The sequence below is a fragment of the Neofelis nebulosa genome, chromosome 7 (genome assembly GCF_028018385.1).
Source record: "Neofelis nebulosa isolate mNeoNeb1 chromosome 7, mNeoNeb1.pri, whole genome shotgun sequence".
In the NCBI taxonomy this organism is placed as follows: Eukaryota; Metazoa; Chordata; class Mammalia; order Carnivora; family Felidae; genus Neofelis; species Neofelis nebulosa.
Genome location: NC_080788.1, coordinates 120,568,468 through 120,588,994, shown reverse-complemented (window position 1 = coordinate 120,588,994; position 20,527 = coordinate 120,568,468). Strand labels below are relative to the sequence as shown.

Genomic DNA, 20,527 nt, shown 5'->3' with positions numbered 1-20,527 from the left:
AATATTTGGGGCACACTTATACTAAAAATTATGTGTTATTTGAAATTCAAATTTAACTGGGCATCTTACATTTTATCTGGTAATCCCTAACTATCCATATCCATACCAACACAAAAACCACATCCTGCTATGTACGAGACAAAAGACATTTTACACAATAAGGTAAGTGAAGCAACATATCAGTCACTGAATGATCACAGAATCTTGAAATGTCTCTGTGAGTATGGAGTATGGGGCCTACTTTCCAAATGATTCAGGTTATCAGCGGGGGTTCGATCCAAGTTTTCTGGGTGAGCTACTGGTTTTGTAAATTTAGCAGAATGAGGAGTAAGAAAGAAAAAAGGATTTACCCTAACAAATGGAAAGTGGAGAATGAGCTGCATAGAAAATAAGGATGCCAAAAAAAAAAAAAAAAAGAAAAGAAAAGAAAAGAAAAAAAGACGGATGTCTAGTAACACATTCAGGAAGGGTGAGATGAAAAAAGAGAACACTGCCTTTCTCATCCTCTCTAGCCTGGTAACCAGAGTTAAGGTCCCCGATCTGTGACCCTGATCCAGAACACAATAAGGACTTCCTTCAAAATAAAGCTTTTATACATAGCTATACGCATATGTACAAACAGCTCTGAAGGCCAGAGAAGTAACTCGAAACTCTGGAACTGTGAAGGCTCTACAGATTACACAGGGTGGGTTTCAACAAGTTAGCAGAGCTTAGATCATCGCATCTAGACGCTTGGCCTCAGAACTGTGTGAGTGAAATTAAATCAAGAGTAAAAGCTTCACGTTCTGAAAATAACAGTGGCAAACACAACACTCCTAGACTGAAGGGAAAAAAACAATTGAGAGAAGGATGATTGGAAGGAAACCTCTAGAATTCTACTACTGCCAGGCTCCTCAAATTGGTGCATGTGGAAGCAATCTCTGGGTCACCTGCCGTCGCATCAAAGTTTGACAGAGAAGGATGAGCCACAGGAGCAGCCTTGCTGCGCTTGAGGATTGTTCAATACTTGAAATGAGCTGCGGATCAGTTCTTGGCTGAAGTCCACCTGGGCCCCTTTCACGAAGGCCAAGCTATCAGAGTCAACCACCACTCTTGCCCCACCCTGTTCAAATACCCTGAAAAGACAGGAGGAAGACATTAACGACTATCATAAACACCAAAAACATTACACCCTCTGAGCCCAGAGGTACACGTTCTGTTTTAGAAATACAGATGGGACACCTGGGTGGCTCAGTTGATTAAGCCTCCGACTTCGGCTCAGGCCATGATCTCAGGGTTCGTGAGTTCAAGCCCGGTGGTGGGCTCTGTGCTGATAGCTCGGAGCCTGGAGCCTGCTTCAGATTCTATGTCTCCCTCTCTCTCTCTGCCCCTCCCCTGCTCATGCTCTTTCTCTCAAAAATAAAGAGACATTAAAATTTTTTTTTTTAGAAATACAGAGGAAGCATCCCTTGTTATCTCTAACAAGTGCTGCTTTTCTCCGAGGCAAAAAGAGCCCATGGAATGAATACTGGTAAATGGTTAAGGATTTAGGACTGGAATCCAGTCCAGGCTGGCTCTCTTACCAGTTACACTAGGGACGTCGGCAGGCCAATTTTCTTCCTATAGCATAGTTATTTTGAAGCATGACACAAATCCTCACTGTATTCCCACTGTGTGAGAAGGGTGGTGTTAGGCATTCTCAGCAAACCTTTCAAATTTGAACTAAATGTGCACTTTTATCCCTCCCGCACATTCTCTGAGGACCCACCCCTTCCTCCTTGCCTGTCGTCGGGATTGATAACTGTATCCAGTGAAAATTTGTATTGGAATCCGGAGCATCCGCCTCCCTCCACCTCCAGCCTGAGGAATTCTGACCCTTCGGTGATTTCCAGAAGCCTCTGAAATGCAGGAAGGGGAATCAAGAATGCCAGGCAAAGGGAGGAACAAGGGTGAGCCAAGGGCAAGTCCCCGCACTCCTGACACCCTGGCGCCGCCGCCCCGAGTCCGACCTCCTACCTGGACGCAGCTGTCGGTCAGGTGGATCTGTCCTTCTCCGGCCTCGGAGCTGGAGGACGACGCTTCCCGACGAGCCTGAGGTCCGCGAGAGGCCGCGAGGAGCCTACTGCGCAAGGGAGGAGGATGAGCCTGGAGCAGATGGGCACCTGGTGACCTGCACCTGGACAGCCTCACGCCAAACCTGACGACCTCCACCTGGACAGCCTCACGCCAAACCCTCGCCTCCCCCGCAGGCCTTAGCTTCCCCCTTAGTCCTGGAGGCGCAGAAACTATCACCCTTCCCAGGTGCCTTTGTAGCCTTGGTACCTGCCCCTTGCCCAGGGAGTGACCACCCTCAGCGCCACGGCCATTAGCGATAACCCACGGGCGGCCGCCATCTTCTTCCACAAACTCCGCCCCTCGCGTCACCCCAATCGCCTTCTCCATCTGGGCCTCCGGAGACGGGACCCACGGAGACCCCGCCTCCGAGCACACCCATTGGGTGGTGGTGGAGGAGAAGGGATTTGATTGGCTAGAAATGCTCCCATTAGGAAGCTGGGGTGCACCAACAAAACCTGGGCGGAGCGCCGGAGGGAGGAGCGGAACGGGGCGGAGATGGATTCTAGCCTACCCGGTGGCGGAGCGGACAAGGTGGGCGGAGATAGCGGGCATCTAGGCGGGACCGAGCCGAGCTCGGCAATCTGGAGCGGGCGGGGCGGAGCGCGGGCGGGCCCGGCCCTGGTTGCTGGTGAGAGTCGCCTGACCTGGCTCCTCCCCAGGCCCTCCCGGGCAGGTTTATCTTGTGACTGAGGCGGTCGCTTCTTCCTTCTTCGCGTTTGGAACCTGTTCGGCTGCGATGCGTTCCCTGGCCGTCGTGTTCGTGCTCCTGGCGCTCAGCGCCTCCGCCCTCGCCGAGCCAGTGCTTTTCAAGGACTGCGGTGAGCCGGAGCCGGCCCGAGATTCCCGCGCCCTCTGCGGGAGCCCCCACCGGAACCCCGCGCCGAGACCCCCGGCTGGGTTGGGCGGGTCCCGCGGGCGGCCAGGTTCAGCCTCGGACCCCACGTGGAGTGGGCTGGGGTTGGGGAGAAGGTGCGGGGGGCGAAACCCAATGGCTCACAACTTCGCCTCTTCCTGGGACGCGTTTTGGGGGTCCCTGGACATTAACTGGAACTGGGCCTTTTGCAGAAGTTTTCTAAAGTTTGTAGCACAGACAACTAACTGAAGGTTCCAATGATGCGCGGGACGTGAGGGGCACAGAACTTTGTATGTTTGCTTTGTGTCTTTGGATGACCTCTCCCTCCCTACTCCGTTTGCTTTTATTTTTAATTTCCCTTTTGCTGACAAGTCAAAAGTCAATTCTCCTTTTCATGATTTGTTCCGTTACCGCTTCCTTTGTGCTCTATAATTTGGTGATTCTTAATCACTGTCTCCTCCTATCTATAAAGCTCGTGTTGCTGTGACACAGCTTGTGACACATAACCCCGTCTTGGCGCTGTGGTAGGGATCTTTGTTGGGAAGTACAGCGGGGGCTTGTAGGAAATTGTGAGTTCTTTCGTTCAGTCAAGTCTATAGAATTAACTATTTTACCAGAACGTTTTCTGACGTGGAAAGGTGTAGTGATAAATGAAAGAAGACATAAAATTTGTGAGCTGGAAGGAAACTTCAAATTGTGCGTGCCCCTCCCCCTCCCCCGCTCACGCTTTCATTAAAAAAAAAAACTTTTCAAAGCAAAAGTAGATGAGAGAATAAATACTCCTTCCAGTATGTCATCAGTTCATTTTGAGGCAAAAGCAGAGTTAGGCTAGGGGACAGGATTGATTAAGGAATAAGACTGCTGGTCTATTAATACTTAGCAAATGCTGTTCCACCAAACTAGTGGCACTTGAAAGATCCTATTATCACCTCAAATTACTGCCTATCCCTCCATTAAACTTAGTGGCCAAATTTGGACAAAGACACTATATTAACTCATCCAGCCCTCAGGATCTGTTTTACAGATAGGAAACAGGCACATGGAGTAACTTACCCAAGTTTCTCTCTCTCTCTCTCTCTCTCTCTCTCTCTCTCTCTCTCTCTCTCTTTTTAATGTTTATTTTTGAGAAAGAGCAAGCTGGGGAGGAGAAGAGAGAGGAAGACAGCACCCTAAGCAGGCTCCAGGCTCTGAGCTGTCAGCACAAAGCCCAACTTGGGGCTCGAACTCTTAAACCATGAGATCTAAGCCGATGGCGGACACTTAACCACTGAGCCACCCACATGCCCCAAACCCAAGTCTCACAGCTAGTTCGTGGTAGGAAATTAGTGGGTATCTGTGAACCACCTTGAGTTTCAGTGGTAACATTAACATTAAAAAGGGGGGGGGGGATGCCTGGGTGGTTCAGGTGGTTAAGCGCATGACTGCAGCTCAGGTCATGACCTCACACTTGTTGATTTTGAGGGGGCGATGTTGAGGGAGCGCCTCATCGCCCCTCTCTCTTCTCTCTGCCCCTGCCCCACAAGTGCACATTCTCTCTCTCTCTCAAAAATAGACATCAGAAAAAAAAAAAAAAAAAAAGGCCAAGGAAACCAAATCCAGCTATACACCTATGGCAAGTGCTTCTTAAGGAAGAGAGGGTTTCAGTTACAGATTTTCAATTTACTTTTGAATTGGGAAATAACAATGTAAACTTCAGTGCCCACATCAAAAGATTTTTGAGTTCCACTCTATGACCCCTTTCCCTGGGAGGAGTATTTTCTCAAGTAAGAAATGGGGCCAAGCAAACTGGTTTTGCTATTTTTGCCAGTTAGGACTGAGGAGTTCTGTTGACATTGGAAGTCCAAGAACCTCTTGTCAGTAAAACTCAAGAAGCTACAAGTGCTAATCACATGACCCAGCCTTGAAAGAAGCACGTTGAAGCAGACGTTGAAAGCTTTAGCATAAGCACTGATTTTTTTTTAAATTTTTTTTTAACGTATATTTAGTTTTTTGAGACAGAGAGAGACAGAGCATGAATGGGGGAGGGTCAGAGAGAGAGGGAGACACAGAATCTGAAGCAGGCTCCAGGCTCTGAGCTGTCAGCACAGAGCCCGACGCGGGGCTCGAACTCCCGGACTGCGAAATCATGACCTGAGCCGAAGTCGGACGCTCAACCGACTGAGCCACCCAGGCGCCCCATAAGCACTGATTTTCAATAGGTTGTTGATTAAAGTTCTGGATATTTTTTCCCTATCTGTAGAAGACCGGAGGACAGAGTAGAAGACAGTGCTTAAAGAAGAGAATTCTCGCGTGTGTATTTCGAAAACCTTGGAACCTTGCAATGATGGAGAAGCAAGCAGGGGGCTGAGGGACTGCCAGTTATTATTCACAGACTTAGCTGGAGGAGTGCTGGTCAGTAGGATGAAACCGTTCACCCAAGAGCAGGCACAGGCTGAGAAAGCCAAGTGCGTCTACATGAGCTTCTCATTTCATAGCCCATGGGCTGAGCCAACCTGCTGACTGCAGAGGAGAGGCCCAGCTTTTGTGTGAAAAGGGGACTTACTAACCCACCCACAGCAACTATTCTAGATTAAATTCATGGACTGAATCCTGATGTGATGATAATAAAGTAAACATTTATATAGCATTACCATGTTGCAAAGCCTTACCTGAGACCTTTCTGTGTGTTCACTCACCTACCCTATGAGGCAGTTACTGTTGTTATTCCCAGAGGGGTGAAGTGCCTTGTTTTGAGGTTTCACCATGCGTAAGGGAGCCAGTGAGATTGCAAACCCAGGCGCCCGGTCCCAGAGCCTACCTCAGCAGTGATGGCTGAATGGCAGAGCTTAAGCTTGCTATAAGCGATGTTCCCAGGCAGTTTGCTTGCATTCTCTCGATTCGGCTGTCCAGTTTCAGGGACCCGGATGCGGCAATGGGATTCTTAAAGACTTTACTTAACCTGTTTAGGTCAAGCATTTCTTGGGAACAAAGAGCACTTTTGTCTTTGTTTGGACTGAGATTTTTACAAAAAGACACACACCCTGTCTCAGAGACACTTATCTTGAAGAACACGTTTCTAAAGTGGAGTGTCCAACTGTATACTGTGGATGCGTTCTTAAAATTGTTTTCACTGGTAGGGATGTACAAAGCTCGGAGATCACTGATTTGGATCCGTACCGGGACAGGATTGGAAGAAAGGATGGGGGGCGGGGGCGGCTCAGAAGCAGCCAGGCTCAAGAGTCCAAGTGGAAACAGCACTGAAGCTTTGAGCCATCACTTGCGCCATATGTATGCTGCTTTAAATCCTACCTGGGGATGGAAGGAGGGGTGGAGATGACTTGCCCTGGCATAGTCCTGCCAGGATACAGAGCAGGGAAGCTGGCTTTATATACTTAATTCATTTTCTTAATTCCCCTTCACCCATCAAATAGGAAGAGTTTCCTGACGAGCAGAGCACCTTTCCATTAGGTAGGAAATAGCATAGGTGGTTTATCTTGCCTCCTATTGCAATTCATGTCTCTTTTTTTTCACAGGTTCTGGGTTTGGAGTTATAAAGGAGCTGAATGTGAGCCCATGCCCCACCCAGCCCTGCAAATTGCACAAAGGCCAGTCTTACAGTGTCAATGTCACCTTCACCAGTAGTAAGTAAAAGTGGCTCTTGACTTCAAATTCATCACAAAGCAGAACATCAGTCTCAAATGTTGGAATGAGCACAGGGATATGGGGGAAGGAATTGCAGTCAGGAAGTCTGTGACCTCCCTTCCAACTTCTGCAAAGCTCAGACTTCCCCTCTGTAAGGTTGAGGGGATTCATTTGGGACCCAAGGAAAAAAAATCTGAGCTTCCTTCCTCAACGTAAAGAAATATTATTGGAACTTGTTGCTTTCTGGTACCACATTTATCACCTTCAGCTTCCCAGGAATCTAGACAAATGCAAAATCTTTATTTCTACAAGGGGTATCAACCTTGAATCCTTTACTCATTTTCTATCCTATGGAACTAGATGTGGCAGTCTAATAAGAAATGTCAAAGTTCCTGTCATCTCCTTCTTTTAAGCCTGAAGACAGCATTAAATACTAGAGCTGTTTTCTCTCCTGGATGCTCCCTGCCCCTCTATTGTCCCAAACCAAAAATGTACCTTCTTTTTTTTTTCTTTTTAGATTTTTTTTTTATATATATATATTTTTTAATGTTTATTTACTTTTGAGACAGAGAGAGACAGAGCATGAACAGGGGAGAGGCAGAGAGAGAGAGGGAGACACAGAATCTGAAACAGGCTCCAGGCTCTGAGCAGTCAGCACAGAGCCGGACGCAGGGCTCGAACTCACTGACCGTGAGATCATGACCTGAGCCGAAGTCAGATGCTTAACCGACCGAGCCACCCAGGCGCCCCTAGATTTTTTTTTTTTTTTTTAATATTTTTTTTTCAACGTTTATTTTATTTTTTTGGGACAGAGAGAGACAGAGCATGAACAGGGGAGGGACAGAGAGAGAGGGAGACACAGAATCGGAAACAGGCTCCAGGCTCCGAGCCATCAGCTCAGAGCCTGACGCGGGGCTCGAACTCACGGACCGTGAGATCGTGACCTGGCTGAAGTCGGACACTTAACCGACTGCGCCACCCAGGCGCCCCTAGATTTTTTTTTTTAAGTAATCCCTGTACCCAACATGGGGCTCAAACTCACAACCCCGAGATCAAAAGTCACGTGTTCTACCAGGCACCCCCAAAATGTACCTTCTAAACAAAAGTAATCCCCATCCCAGAAAGAAAGACAGGAAGGAAGGATGGGAGGGAGGGAGGGAACCAAGCCAATACCCTGGATCTCCACAATAGCCTAACAGCTGATAACCCTGGTTGCCCTAATTTTATTGCATTTATTCCTCCTGCCCATCTTGTGATATGGAGGGTAGAGGATGTCAAGAGATGTACCTCATCTTTCAAACCTTACCCAGCTTCTAAAGGGTTATCTCTTACTGTTACTTAACTGCATTTCTGCGGAGATTCCTTTCTGTTTTCTTATTTTCTAAAGGAATCCTGCGAGCAGGGCATTTGAGAATTCAGAGACCAATCTTCTAAAGCTCTGTAAGATACACAGTACGCTCTGACGGAAGCTGGCATAGCTAGGAAACAACGTTTACTGCCCAAAAAAACTCAGTTACTTTGTTGGATAAGGTTATTTATCCAGGTAGCTCTGATCCTCCTGAGAAACTGTGACAGGCAAGGAAGAGCAGGGTAGGGTTGGGAGCAAAGAAAACCGCTCTCTCCGTTGCTTTTTGTTTTTTAAGAGTGAATACTTATTCTGTAGCATTCTTAGAGGTACTAAGCATAACTACAAAGAGAAGTAGACTCTAGGAGTTAAGAAATACAGACTTCATGATTTGCTATCATAGCATTGCCACTGCTTGAGAACGTGTCTGACTCTTTTACTTCGAGTTTAGAAATAAGCTATCCCTGTCACCATCTCATTCTCTTTCTTTCCTCTTAGATGTTTCATCTCAGGGTAGCAAAGCTTTGGTGTATGGCATCCTGATGGGCGTAGCAGTTCCCTTTCCCATTCCTGAGGCTGATGGTTGTAAGAGTGGAATCAACTGCCCCATCCAGCAAGGCAAGACCTATAGCTACCTGAATAAACTACCAGTGAAGAATGAATACCCCTCTGTAAGTGACCTCGTTGTTCAGGACACTGGTAGCCTTGTGACTAGATGAGGAATCTGACGGGGGGTGGCGGGGTGGGGGGGGCAGGAAGAAAAGATTGGGTAGGAGTCCTTCGTCTCTCTATGATGACGAAGCAGAAGCTGCGGGCCGAGCCTCCAATGTTAAGCAAAATGAGCAGTGTCTATCTACTCTGCTAAGAAATATTACGTCTAGATCCAGGGCTGGGCCTTGTGACCCCAAAACCTGTGCACTGTTAAAAGATTTTAGGCAGTTGTCAAGTAGTTCGAGATGTCAAGTTATAGAAAAATTCTGGTTTCTCCATTAATCTCTTAATAAGAGAGCAGTAGTTTCCTAGTTCCATAGCAAAGAGGTCACTTTTCCACACAATTCTTTCTCCCCCTATCCCCCCCCAGCCCCTGTATTAAAGATATGAATCCTGATAAGTAATGGAAGAAGTAAGGGGATTCCTTTTTTCCATGAAGAAAAAAAAAAAACAAAACAAAAAACACTGCATATTTTGAAAGGAAATCAAGTAGAACCCAGGAGCATTCCGGCCATTTATTTTCTAGAAACGGCAAGTAATTAAAGAACATTCCAAAGAGGCTGTAATATAGAGAGTCTATGTTTAAGGGATATAAGAGACCCTATGGGTCAGGGACAGGTTTATAGATTAATTTGCGGAGTATCTGTAAAATCATAGGCATTTCTGAGCCTTGGTCATTTACACAGTGTCTAATTAGGGCCTGATACATAGTAGGCACTTCCTATATGGTAGCAGTTGTTAAGTGAATTACGTTTCATTTGAAAAACATCTTAAACTATGTTAATTTCAGCACTAAGTGAAACAGTAGTTAATGTGTACTAGTCTTGAAAAACTTGCAAGTTTCGAGATGCAGGTATCACAGTCACTCAGATGTTGAATTGTAAAGAAACATTTGAATCCAAATTAGGGGTAGTAACTAATCATAAGAAAGCTAATATCTACATAAGAAAGGACTAGAAAATTCTCAGTGATTTTTTTTTTTTTTTTTTTTTAAGAATTAGAGGGGACAGTTCCTAGTATAATAAGTCAAAGCAGAGATTTCTAATGATGCATATTATTAAAAAACCAAAACAGTTTAAGGAAATTAACTGAAGCTGTATTGCTACGAAGCATTGTTGTTCCCGGAACCATTCGTATACTTATAAACTTCTTGGGACACCCTTCTGTTCTGACATTTTCGGCTAACAAGTAACAAGGTATTTTGTTACACCTACAATAACTTTACTCTCTTCTTCATGGTTACCCTCGGAAAAAGCTAGATCAGATTGCCAAGTACATAAGAAATTGTTTGAATGTAAATTCTCTTCCCCTCAAGGCTTCATCATGTGCCTTTGATCTGAAAGGGAAAAGAATGCTTCAGAAATTATGTCTGATGAGTTAACGAGGTTAGTATGTGGTGCCGCTGACACCAAATCCTAGGTGTCACTTGGCTGGTCTTTTAAGACCACAGGCTGCCCCCGTGTCCCAAGCGGCCTCCATGGTGGCATGATTTAAGAAAAAAAGTCTGAGGAGTTAGGCAGTTTGTTAACTCGGATTCATAGTTAGACCGGTTCTGGATTGAGGTGAGGGCCTGCTTTCATTTTTCCCAATTCTTTTTCTCTTTCTCCAGATAAAAGTGATGGTGAAGTGGCAGCTTCTGGGCGACAAGAAACAGAGTCTCTTCTGCTGGGAGATCCCAGTGCAGATTGAAGGCTAGAGGTGCTAATGCCAGCATGTTGCGTGGGGGTGAGAGAGGAATGGGTGGAGGGAGGGCAGGAGAAATCGAGTCTAACCTAAAGGAAAGGAATTTTGACACAGCTGTTTCTCAGCTGTGGACACTGCCTCTCAGTCTCCAGAAGGTTCCAGACCCTGTTTCCTAAGAGCTCAGAACTATTGCCCTTGTAATTTCTTTGGTGAAGGGTTGGAGGGAAGAAGAGAGGGAGAGATAGGCACGGATTTCATTTGTCTTCAGTATTTTTTGCCGTTGGAAAAAGGAAGGTCCTGTCAGTGAGGACCCAAATGAGGCTGCTTCAGGCTATTGGCTAACCTGCCCTCGGGTTATCGGCCCTCTGGCCCTTGCAGCGGAGGAGGGTTTCCACACCTCCCCCACCTAACAGGGATATTACATCTGCAAGTTCCTCATCTCCAAGTGCCTCACTGAGTTCAGCGCGTCGGGCCAGCCAGCCTGCTGACTCTTAACAGTACCTGCTGGTCCGCTGCTTCATCCATCGTGACATGCTGGCCCGTGGCGCCCAGCAGCTGGGCGGAGGGGGGTCGCTCTACGACGGAAACTCACCCCTGAATGGCCGGTTGTCTGCGGTTACCCGGTGTCTCCTTAGGTTACCCCCTGTCTTAGGCGGTGTTCATTAAATGCAGCACTTGATTAACAGACGTTTGATTTTTTTTTTTTTTTTAACAACATTAACCTGTGGCCTGTTTATGCACCTGGAAATAAAAACGTGGCAGTCTTGCCTTCCGCATGTTGGCAGCGGTCACCTGCTTCTTTCAGGCCAGTGTTTTCCCCCAGATCTGTGGAGGGTGGGCACCCTGGTCCCATGGTCCCAGAGTGCAGCAAAGACACGACTCTTTCAGAAACTGCCTTTTCTTCCCTTTCTGCCCAACCAGACTTTACCTATTTTATACAAAATGACCTTATTTTTTGCTTTATTTTGCACACTCTTATGCCACCAGAAGCAATGAAAGCAAACACCACCTAGTTGAATAATAACATCTGAAAGGTCAAGGGAACTAAATCGGGGGTGGGGGGAAGGGGCAGGGAGTTAGAGGCTACAAGCTGGCATGAAGCACAGTAGTCTTTTAGGAATCTTCCACCATGAGGAGAGCCTAGAAGCTTAAACTTCTAGAAGATTCTAGAAATGAGAAGTTGCGGCAAATAATGGCCAAGTTCATTAAATCTTGGACTTTCCTGCTTTAGAAGCGCAGAGTATGTGCACTTCAAAATATATGGGGCATATATTTTGCTGCCTGTTTTTTTTTTTTTTTTTTTTTTTTAACATTTTTTATTTATTTTTGGGACAGAGAGAGACAGAGCATGAACGGGGGAGGGGCAGAGAGAGAGGGAGACACAGAATCGGAAACAGGCTCCAGGCTCCGAGCCATCAGCCCAGAGCCTGACGCGGGGCTCGAACTCACGCACCGCGAGATCGTGACCTGGCTGAAGTCGGACGCTTAACCGACTGCGCCACCCAGGCGCCCCAGCTGCCTGTTTTAATCAATGTGCTGTCAATCAGCTTTTAGCGGTCACAGGGATTACAGCCCTATTCACAAGTGAGTTGGGTAATGTAGACCTCAAAAAGCCATCTCTTAGATTGGGGTGTTTATACAGCACGTAAGCCATCTGGTCCAGCTCACTTTGTCCCACTAACTTCACTTAGAGCCTTGGATTTCCTTGGCTTATGAGTTTCCCAGGAAAACCACCAGGGGACAGCCATAGATCAGGAATAAAGTTATCAGCTGCCAAGACTTACTAGTTCATTCCCAGAGCCATTCAAGCCCTGTCCTCTTTAGCTTGGTGCTGTATGCTGTCACACTGTGTGTAGAAGGTCAGCCCACTCATGGGTCTCCCCATGCTGGACCCAAGGTCTATCAGCGTGGACCATTCCAAAGGTGGTTAACTGCTGTGGTTTCTGCCTTCAGACTACCAGTAGTTGGATCCTGGCTTCACCAATTAATAGGACCTCCAGTGCAATCTTCAAATCCCTTAACTTCTCTGTGCTTCTGTTTCCTTATCTGTTAAATAGGGACAATAACAGCAGGGCTGCGGGGACTAAACGAGATGATGCACGTAAAACACTTAGAATGACCCCTGGCACATCATACACACTTGATAAATATTACCTATTTTTCTAGGAGGTAGATCTTATTCCTCATCAAGAAGTAGCAGGAAAATCAGAAGGTTCAGTCTGAGGCGTGATGATCTATCACCTCAGAAAAATGAGCCTATCCTCTGCATGGAACTTTTTGAGATGCCTGGAAAAGCTCCATTCTCACGTATGCCTGCTCTCTCCCTATTCCCAGAAGACTGCCCGTGTCACTGAACGCCTTCAAGGCTCACAGCTACCTGCCCTGCATTTTGTACTCGTGACCTCATGTGTTAAAAGAAGACAGAAGAAAAGCAGCTCAGCTAGTGTATGCCCTTCAGTCAGAGCAGAAAGGTAACGCAATGGCTTATAACTTTACCAGCCATTGTGAGGCTACATGGAGCCTGCAGCGGTGAGCCAGGTAGGGCTCCCGTGGGGGGATTAGCTTGAAAGGTCGGCTTCTGTACAGACAGTTCATAGGCACCCCCTGAGTCATTAAAGCATTGGGAAGCACTGAACCTTAGGCTATATAAGAAAGGTCATGCTCTTTCCAATGACAGTCTCATACTTTTCTAGTCCACTGAGCGAGCCATGGAGGCTTAGACAGAGCTTCTCTCCTGCATGAATTCCAGGGCAGAACAGTCCCAGACTCCACAGTCATTTAAAAAGCACAAGGAGCACCCCGGCTTACAGAATAAAAGAAACCCAACCTCCAGTATCTCCAGTTTGGGAAAGGGTTAGGTGGGAGGCCTGACATTTAGTCAGATCATCAGGTTAATGAAAAGCAGTAAGCATGGAGTTATTTCTAATCCTGTTCATTTTTGGTTTTGAAATCTAAGGCGATTTTTTAAAAGAAACAATTAAGATCGGTCTTAATTATGCTTCAGAGGTTGACAAAACAGTCTGTTCTCTGAGGAAACCCACAGATGTAGGAAGAGTGGCTTGACGTAGGTGAGGTCCAGGCTAAGGGAAAATGTCTAGGATTAGCCATTCATGTCAGATAATCCAAAAGGCAAAATATCGCTTAAATGACTGGGTTGCTTACCAAGGATAATTATTTCATAAACTACAGTTGGGCGTCGGGGGGGAATGGTCAGTATGAGGACGAGGTCATGGCACATAGGAAAAGCACTGACACAGAGGAGAGGGTTATGTGTGAGATATGTCACCCCGGCGAGAGTCCTCTTGAACAAGTGTTTTTCCCAAGGGCCCTCTGGGAAGGACACAGCACTGAAAACAGCTTAGAGGATTTAAAAGCCTGGGGTACTCTGTGTGTGTGTGTGTTGTGTGGGTGGGTGGGTGGGAATGGGAGGGGCATTGTTATGCGACCTGAGGTGGAAGGTGGCACTGGCTCTCCACAGATACTGCCTGAAAGAGTCCTGTGTCCTTTGGGGTGATTGTGTCTTTTTCCATGAAGAGAATCCCCTGGCCAATCGCTCAGATTCCCAACTGAAACCTATTCACTTACAGCTGTCAGTTGACTAGCAACTAAATGGTCTGGGTGTTGGTTGCCATGGAAACAGCTAAAAGGCCCATTGCTATGGGAACCTGCCATGCTCTCCAAACCAGGGGTTTGGTTCCGAAAAAGGAGTGGAGGGCAGGGTGGAGGGTGGAGCCCAGATGGGCTGCCCAGGTGCCGAGAGTCCTGCCAGAGGACGAGCGGTGGGGTGAGCGAGCCCAGCGAGCCCGTCACCACCAGGACAGAAAGAGCAGCGACTTCTTCCACTTTCTGCGGGCACTCCCCACCTGTCCTCTGTGCGCTGTCCCGTGGGTAGCCACCGGGCACAGGTGTTTGCTCTCCCAAGTGGAAAGGAAGAACGTGAGGTTTTGGATAGACCTGACATGCCAGTCATCTGCCTGGGGCTCTGAGAGGGAAAGTCTCGGCTCCTCTGTGCATGGGGGGCCGTGCTCCACTCCTCCTGTGTCCCAGGTAAACAGCCAGCAGGTGGAAGGAGCTCAGCTCTGGCTGCCAGTGGGGCAGGCCAGTAAGGAGCCTGGCAGACAGAAGGGACGGCTGCTGGCCTCGAGCGTGGCAGAGATGGTGAGGGCCCCAGGTGAGGAAGCAGAAGCCTGCCCAGGAACAGCAGTCTCTGTTGTGGGCAGTAGAGACACGTGCTGCTCCGCTCTCCGCCCACCCACCACCTGCATGCCTCTACCACAGAAGGGGACTGCAGATGGAACAAAATATGAAAGACGAGGTTTGACAGGGGGTCTCGGCGGATGCGCCCAATGGTTGTGAGATTCCTTCTAGAGTTTTGCGATCGAGGGAAATAACCGACGTCGGTGTTTGGTGGGAAGATGACCTTTCACTGAAACAAAGAAAAAGCGTCCTAGTGGCTCCGCCAATAACAACTGTTAACGGGTGGTGTATAAATAGAAGGGATTGGGCTAGTTAATCTCTAAAATCTCGGCCACACCAACATCGAGACACTGAAGGGCAGTTTCGGCACCACAGGCAAGAGGACGCAGACGAATCATACCTATGAGAGTGCGGAACATCCCCAGGGGCCAGGGGGGCTTTGGACTGAGACTAAGACGAAGGCATTTGATTTAGAGGCCATCTCAGACATGTTTGGCCCAGGGGACTTTCACCTGATTCTCCCAGAATTCTGAGATGCCTGGCCTGGATTTTTTTTTTTTTTTCCTCCTAATCTTGCCATCTGCCTGGAGTTATTGGTCTCAGCCCCTCCCAGGGAGTTTTAGAGTCTAGGAGCCTGGCACCAGAGAAAGAGAGCAATGCCACCCAGCATTCGCACGGCTCCACGGGACAACTGAGCATTTCCCCAGGATCTGTGGGGAGATTTTCACTTTTGGAACATAGTTATCTATAGATTTCTGTAACATTTAAAATCTTAAATACAAGCCGTGTTTCTATCCCACCTCCAACTCTTTCCTGTTGATTGACTTTGGGAAGTTATTTAACCTCCGAAGGCCTTGATTTCCTCAGCTGTCAAACAGGATAAGAATACCCACCTCGGGGCGGTTCTAACCATGACCTGAGGTGGTTTATGCAAAGTGCTCAGTGCAGCGCCCAACTCTAATAAGTACCTGGTGATTATTATCCTCCCGGATAAGAAGGTTGCAGCCATGGAAACTGCTCAATGGCCTAGAATCTTAGGCATTTGCCGTGGATTTGTCTTCCAAATTTAATTCCAGGTGCCATTCAAGACTTATGTTCCCTCCGATGGTCTTCCCTATGGTTTGCCTTCGTTAAGGCAAATCCGAATCCTCCCTTTAGGACGCTTAACCACATTCTTTTTTTTATGTATAATTTTTGCGTGTCAGCTTACCTTCCTACTGCTCTTTCATATTTAAAGAAATGCCCCAAACTCAGCACTCAGCAGTGATTTAATGAATTTTTTTAATACAGAAAAATGTCATGACTCTTTAGGTTTTGAATCTGACCATTTAGTTCTATAGCAGCTTTGGTCTCCAAGGGGATGGGAAGAGTGATGGTTGATTTGGTTTCATTCTCCTGAAGGCGGCACAGTAGTGCCCTGTCCTGGGTGGGTGGCTCCAGAGCAGGACTCGGCTCACATCTTGCAGAAGCCAGCTGTCATCTGCGTCCGAGACTCATTGACAGCACTAGCTTGTCTCGAGCCTGACTCTGGGCTCAGGAGGAAATGGCTCCCCCTCCCCTCCTGGATGCTGTCTGTCTTCAATGCAGTTCAGCAAACCTCCTGACTTCTCCTGGCTTCTCCTGTCTGGGTCATGATGATGGCTCTGTAGCCGCACATCCTATCAGCTCGCCTCTGGAAAGGCGAGAGAAAGCAGATCTGGTTTATCCAAATCTCTCCCTTCTCTGGTAGGCTAAATCCCTGCAGCCCCTGACACATCCTCCACCCCCACACACCCCCAGCCCCCACCCCCCCACACACACACACCTCAGCTTCCCACCAGAGCTTGCCTGTGCTTGCTCAGCAGAAACAAGGCCCAAAGAGCTACCAGAGCCTCTCCCAGACTGTGGCTGCTGAGACCTGTCTCCTCACAAGGTAGGTAAAGCAAAGTGCTGGGGTAGGGAATAAGGCAGCAGAATGAACGTAGGAGAAAATCCTCCCGGCCTGACTTGCCATGTGACCTTGGATGAATCATTTAGCCTTTTTTAGTTGAATATCTCATAGAGGTGGTGCATGAACAAAAGGAAATGATGGGTGTGCACATGGTAGCTGGGAAATACAAAAGCTACTCACGCTCAGGATAATATCACAGGCTAGTGTGGAGGGCTGGCAATTCATCCTTTGGATTTTCCTGCTTAGTTTCTATTGACTTGATGAGCTGGACACACACAGAAAAACCCACAGGAAAAACCAAGGTCCTGGATTTGATCACTCTAAGAACGAGTTTAAGATTTGGCCACAAAGCAGATGTTTAATGCAGCCGGCGCTCCAGGAATGTTTGCTTCGTCCTGAGGGTATAGAAGGCTAGGCAACCTCTCCCTCTGTCGTCCTGATCACTACTCAGTCTAGTTGACTCCATATGGGCAAGACAGCATGTTTTCCTTCAACTCACACTTACTGAGGCCCTATTTTGTGCCTGGCGTGGTAAGAATGAGTAAGACAAGGTCCCTGCCTTCAGGAAGCTCAGAGTCCAGGGGGAGAGGCACGCAGCAAACCATCGCTGTGATACGGTGTGACAATACCAGTCACAGCTGGGACAAATGCCAGTCACAGGCAACAAGAAGGAAGAACGGCTTGGTCTGGAAGAGGCAGAGCCAGGTCAGGCTTCTGTTAGGAGCCAGACTGGAAACGGAGTTGTCTAACACTGCACTCTCGATCTTTCTTCATCCCTCACTCACCCTTCTCTCATTCAGCCAGCAAACATGTCCCTGCCCTTTGTCTTCTGAGGCTTTTTGAAATATTTATTGTAGCGAACTGACCTCCTCCTGAACTGCTGGTTAACTTGTTTTTACCTAAAGTTCCTCTCACTTAATTGACTCTGAAACTAAGTCAGCATATTTGGTTATGCCCTGACCGGGCACCCAGTGTATATACACACCCAGCTAAAATGATCTGTTTGGACTTTAGAATCTTGGCCACCACTTCCCAACCTATCTGACCTATTTCTCCTTTCCGTCTATGCTCCAGCCATTCTGGTCTCCTTTCAGTTCCTCATATTGGCTGAGTTCCCCTCCCTCAGCCACGGGACTCTTACACATGGCTGTTCCCTCTGCACAGAAAGCTCCTCTCACTTCGTCCACGTTCATTTAGTTAACCCCGACTCATCCTTCACATTTCTGCCGCAGGGAAGCCCTCCCCGACCACCTGCCCCTGATCAGATCAAGGGCTTTGGTCTACATCCTCAGAGCCCCCTGTCCTCTCCCCTCATGGCACAATTCAGAGTTACATACTGTAACGATTCTTTGATTAAATGTCTGTCCCTCTGGGGGAGGGAACATTTTCCATTTTGCTCATCACTGTATTCCCAGTGTCTAAAACAGCTCTCAGTCCAAGGAGCAGGTGGCCAATAAATATTTTTTATATGAATTAGCTAACGGACCGGTAAATGATTTTTTTGGCCACTATTTGTTTGCCTTGGGCCTAAATTTGGTTGTGTGTCCAAAACCAAAAACAAATAGCAAATGCAGGGGCCAGAACCAAATGGAGAGCCTCCCCTGAGAAAGACGTAAAAAGAAGGGATGTCCCAGAACTAAGAGGCTCTCCAAGCTTGTAGAAGTGGGGAGCCAAGGGAGGAAAAATGGAAAGATTGGAGCCACCTGGCAAGGTCAGACCTAGCAGGTGGCCTGGGAAGGAGGGAGAATTAAATATCTACTACCTTGATTCTCAGTACTTGTGTACTTTGGGTGCTGGGCTACGAAAGACAGGATTACTGTCTCATTTTCCTACTTCTTCAGTTATAACTAGACTTTGATAATTGCGGGATTGGGGGAGAGGAGGATCATTTTATATTGAAACCAATACTGATATAGAGTAGAACATAAATTTCATATGATTATAAAAACACATGAGATTTGAAAGACGTTAATGACTTTAGTGATAGTTCCGTGAAAGAGTCTGAGAAGCATTAATACCTCAAGGAACTATATTCCAAAGGATTCTGTATGATTGAAGTTTGATAAATCCGATATCACAAATGCATGGAGGGTATACTCTTTAGAAGATTTTTGTCGTGCTTTTGTACTGCTTACCACTCCTGCAAAGCACCAAGCACAGTGCCCTACAGTTGTACATTTAAGTGTTGAACTGAGGGGCCCCTGGGTGGCTCAGTCGGTTAAGCTTCAGCTCAGGTCATGATCTCACGGTTTGTGACTCTGAGCCCCACATCCGGGCTCTCTACTGTCAGCACAGAGCCTGCTTCAGGCCCTCTGCCCCCCTCTCTCTCTGCCCCTCCCCCGCTCGCGCTCACTCTCAAACATAAATAGACGTTAAGTGTTGAACTGCATCCATAGCAAACAACTTACTCTCAGTGCAGTCTGTAAATTGGTCACTGGATTTTATTATCAAGATTGCTCTGCCTACCCGCTCCTCCAGAGAGAGTTGGGGCCACTTCTGTGTCTCTCTGGAGAGGATCTAGATAAAGAGGCTCCATGGGGTGTTGTGTCCAAGCTCTTCCACGATGGAATAGTGGGGGAGCCGATAGGGAGGTAGCAAGACAGAGATGAAAAGCAGAAAGTACAAAGAGAATTTAACTTCCTGCATTGCTTATAAAGAAATTAGTCTGCGTGTTTCCATTATCATCTGTGTTTGCTTTGACTCCAGGAGAAACCGGGAGCTCCTTGAAGACAGGGCTGTGCCTGTTTTTAACACTTGGCATCTTGAAACCATGCATGGTGAATACTTGCCCAGTGTCCAGCCCAGGGAATCTTCGGGATGAGAGTAGATGGAAAACCCTGAAGAACAAAATTCTCAAAGGTAGGCGGTAGGAAGCAGGAAGTGGGAAGGGCCTGTGTCTGAAGAAGGCTGGTGGGTCCTTTCTCTTCCCTCCTAATCTACCTAACAAAGGAGCGCGCTGAGCCTGGGGAACAACCAGTGGTGATCCTAGGGGGCAATTATTGGGATTGGTTCTCAGCAGGGGCTGAGATGAAGGAGACAGTGTTCTCAGACTTAATCGCTGCTTTTTAACTCCCCCGACATCATTTCTAATGGTCCCTGGCTGGTGCCACTCAGAGCCTCCACCCCCAAACCCCTGACTCTGCCTACCTGAGCAAATTCTTCCCAGCTGCTCAGGAGCTCTGACTCTCTCGGATCCGTGGCTGCCCCCACGCTTTCTAATGCATCTGAGCCTATTCACTTGGTTTTCAGGGAAGGGGAAAGAGCGAGGTTGCATCTCTGCAGTCTGGATACTGTTTCTAGAACGTATCAGATCAACTAGCCCAGAACCAGCAGTCTAATGAAAGGACCAGACCCACTGGCAAAAGGTAGCAAGACAAGAGTCCTGAATGAGGAATGCTTGGAGGTGCCAGCAGGCAGTGATGCGGTTTGGAAGGAGCAGGCCAGGCTGCAACCTTGTCAGGAAAGGGCTGGAAATAAGCCAAATAGGACAGAATGGAAAAACAAGAATCATCTGTGGTTTAAAAAAAAAAAAAAAAAAAAGTAGGGTGGGGGGAGAGTCAAGGGCATGAGACTTGTTGCCAGAGAAGTTAGAGATGAGGACAAGAACGGGGCAACACTCTTCTCCACTCCCTCTTGACTGCATTTTCTCCTTTTCTCATAACCTCCATGATAAATCACCTGCAAACTGTAACCGCTCTGGCTGTACCCACTTGAAATTGCAATCCAGAGGCCCTAAGATTGCCATTCAGGGACTGTCTTTGTCACGAAAAACAGAATTCTTGTTTATTTTGGTAAATTAATTGCTGGCAGAGAGGGATTTTAATTTTCCAACCAGAACAATTGCAGGCTTGGAAAGAAATTACAGGGTTGGAAAGCACCTAAAGGTTCCCCTGGGTTAAATTGCCAGATCTAGGGGCGCCTGGGTGGCTCAGTCGGTTAAGTGGCTGACTCTTGATATCAACTCAGGTGGTGATCTCACAGTCATAAGATTGAGCCCCGCGTCAGGTTCCACACTGAGTGTGGAGTGTGCTTGGGATTCTCTCTCTCTCCCTCTTTCTGCCCTTCCCCTGCTCATACTCACTCTCTCTCTCTC

At 47.5% G+C, this 20,527-nt stretch overlaps 3 protein-coding genes across 4 annotated transcripts in view; 2 read left to right on the top strand and 1 right to left on the bottom strand.

Moving 5' to 3' along the window:
* Positions 1–575: 575 nt before the first annotated feature.
* On the bottom strand, positions 576–2,420 carry ISCA2 (iron-sulfur cluster assembly 2). 2 transcript variants are annotated; one of them, XM_058739669.1, is made up of 4 exons: positions 2,302–2,420; positions 1,996–2,098; positions 1,762–1,877; positions 576–1,115 (listed from the first exon to the last, which is right to left on the bottom strand). In XM_058739669.1, the coding sequence occupies exons 1-4, from the start codon at positions 2,370–2,372 to the stop codon at positions 941–943; spliced, it is 465 nt and encodes a 154-aa protein (XP_058595652.1). In that variant the 5' UTR covers positions 2,373–2,420; the 3' UTR covers positions 576–940. The 2 variants fall into 2 exon arrangements, with proteins under 2 accessions (XP_058595652.1, XP_058595650.1); XM_058739667.1 differs by having other exon boundaries at positions 1,996–2,101; positions 2,302–2,404.
* A 298-nt stretch (positions 2,421–2,718) lies between these two features.
* On the top strand, positions 2,719–10,992 carry NPC2 (NPC intracellular cholesterol transporter 2). The gene is made up of 4 exons (XM_058739670.1): positions 2,719–2,912; positions 6,460–6,567; positions 8,412–8,584; positions 10,234–10,992. The coding sequence occupies exons 1-4, from the start codon at positions 2,831–2,833 to the stop codon at positions 10,318–10,320; spliced, it is 450 nt and encodes a 149-aa protein (XP_058595653.1). The 5' UTR covers positions 2,719–2,830; the 3' UTR covers positions 10,321–10,992.
* An 844-nt stretch (positions 10,993–11,836) lies between these two features.
* The window catches only part of SYNDIG1L (synapse differentiation inducing 1 like), a 59,571-nt gene continuing 50,880 nt past the window's right edge, over positions 11,837–20,527 (top strand). The window contains exons 1-3 of the mRNA XM_058739660.1: positions 11,837–12,778; positions 16,346–16,416; positions 19,141–19,293. The gene's annotated coding sequence lies outside the window, so the exon portion shown is untranslated. The remainder of the gene's footprint in view (positions 12,779–16,345; positions 16,417–19,140; positions 19,294–20,527) is intronic.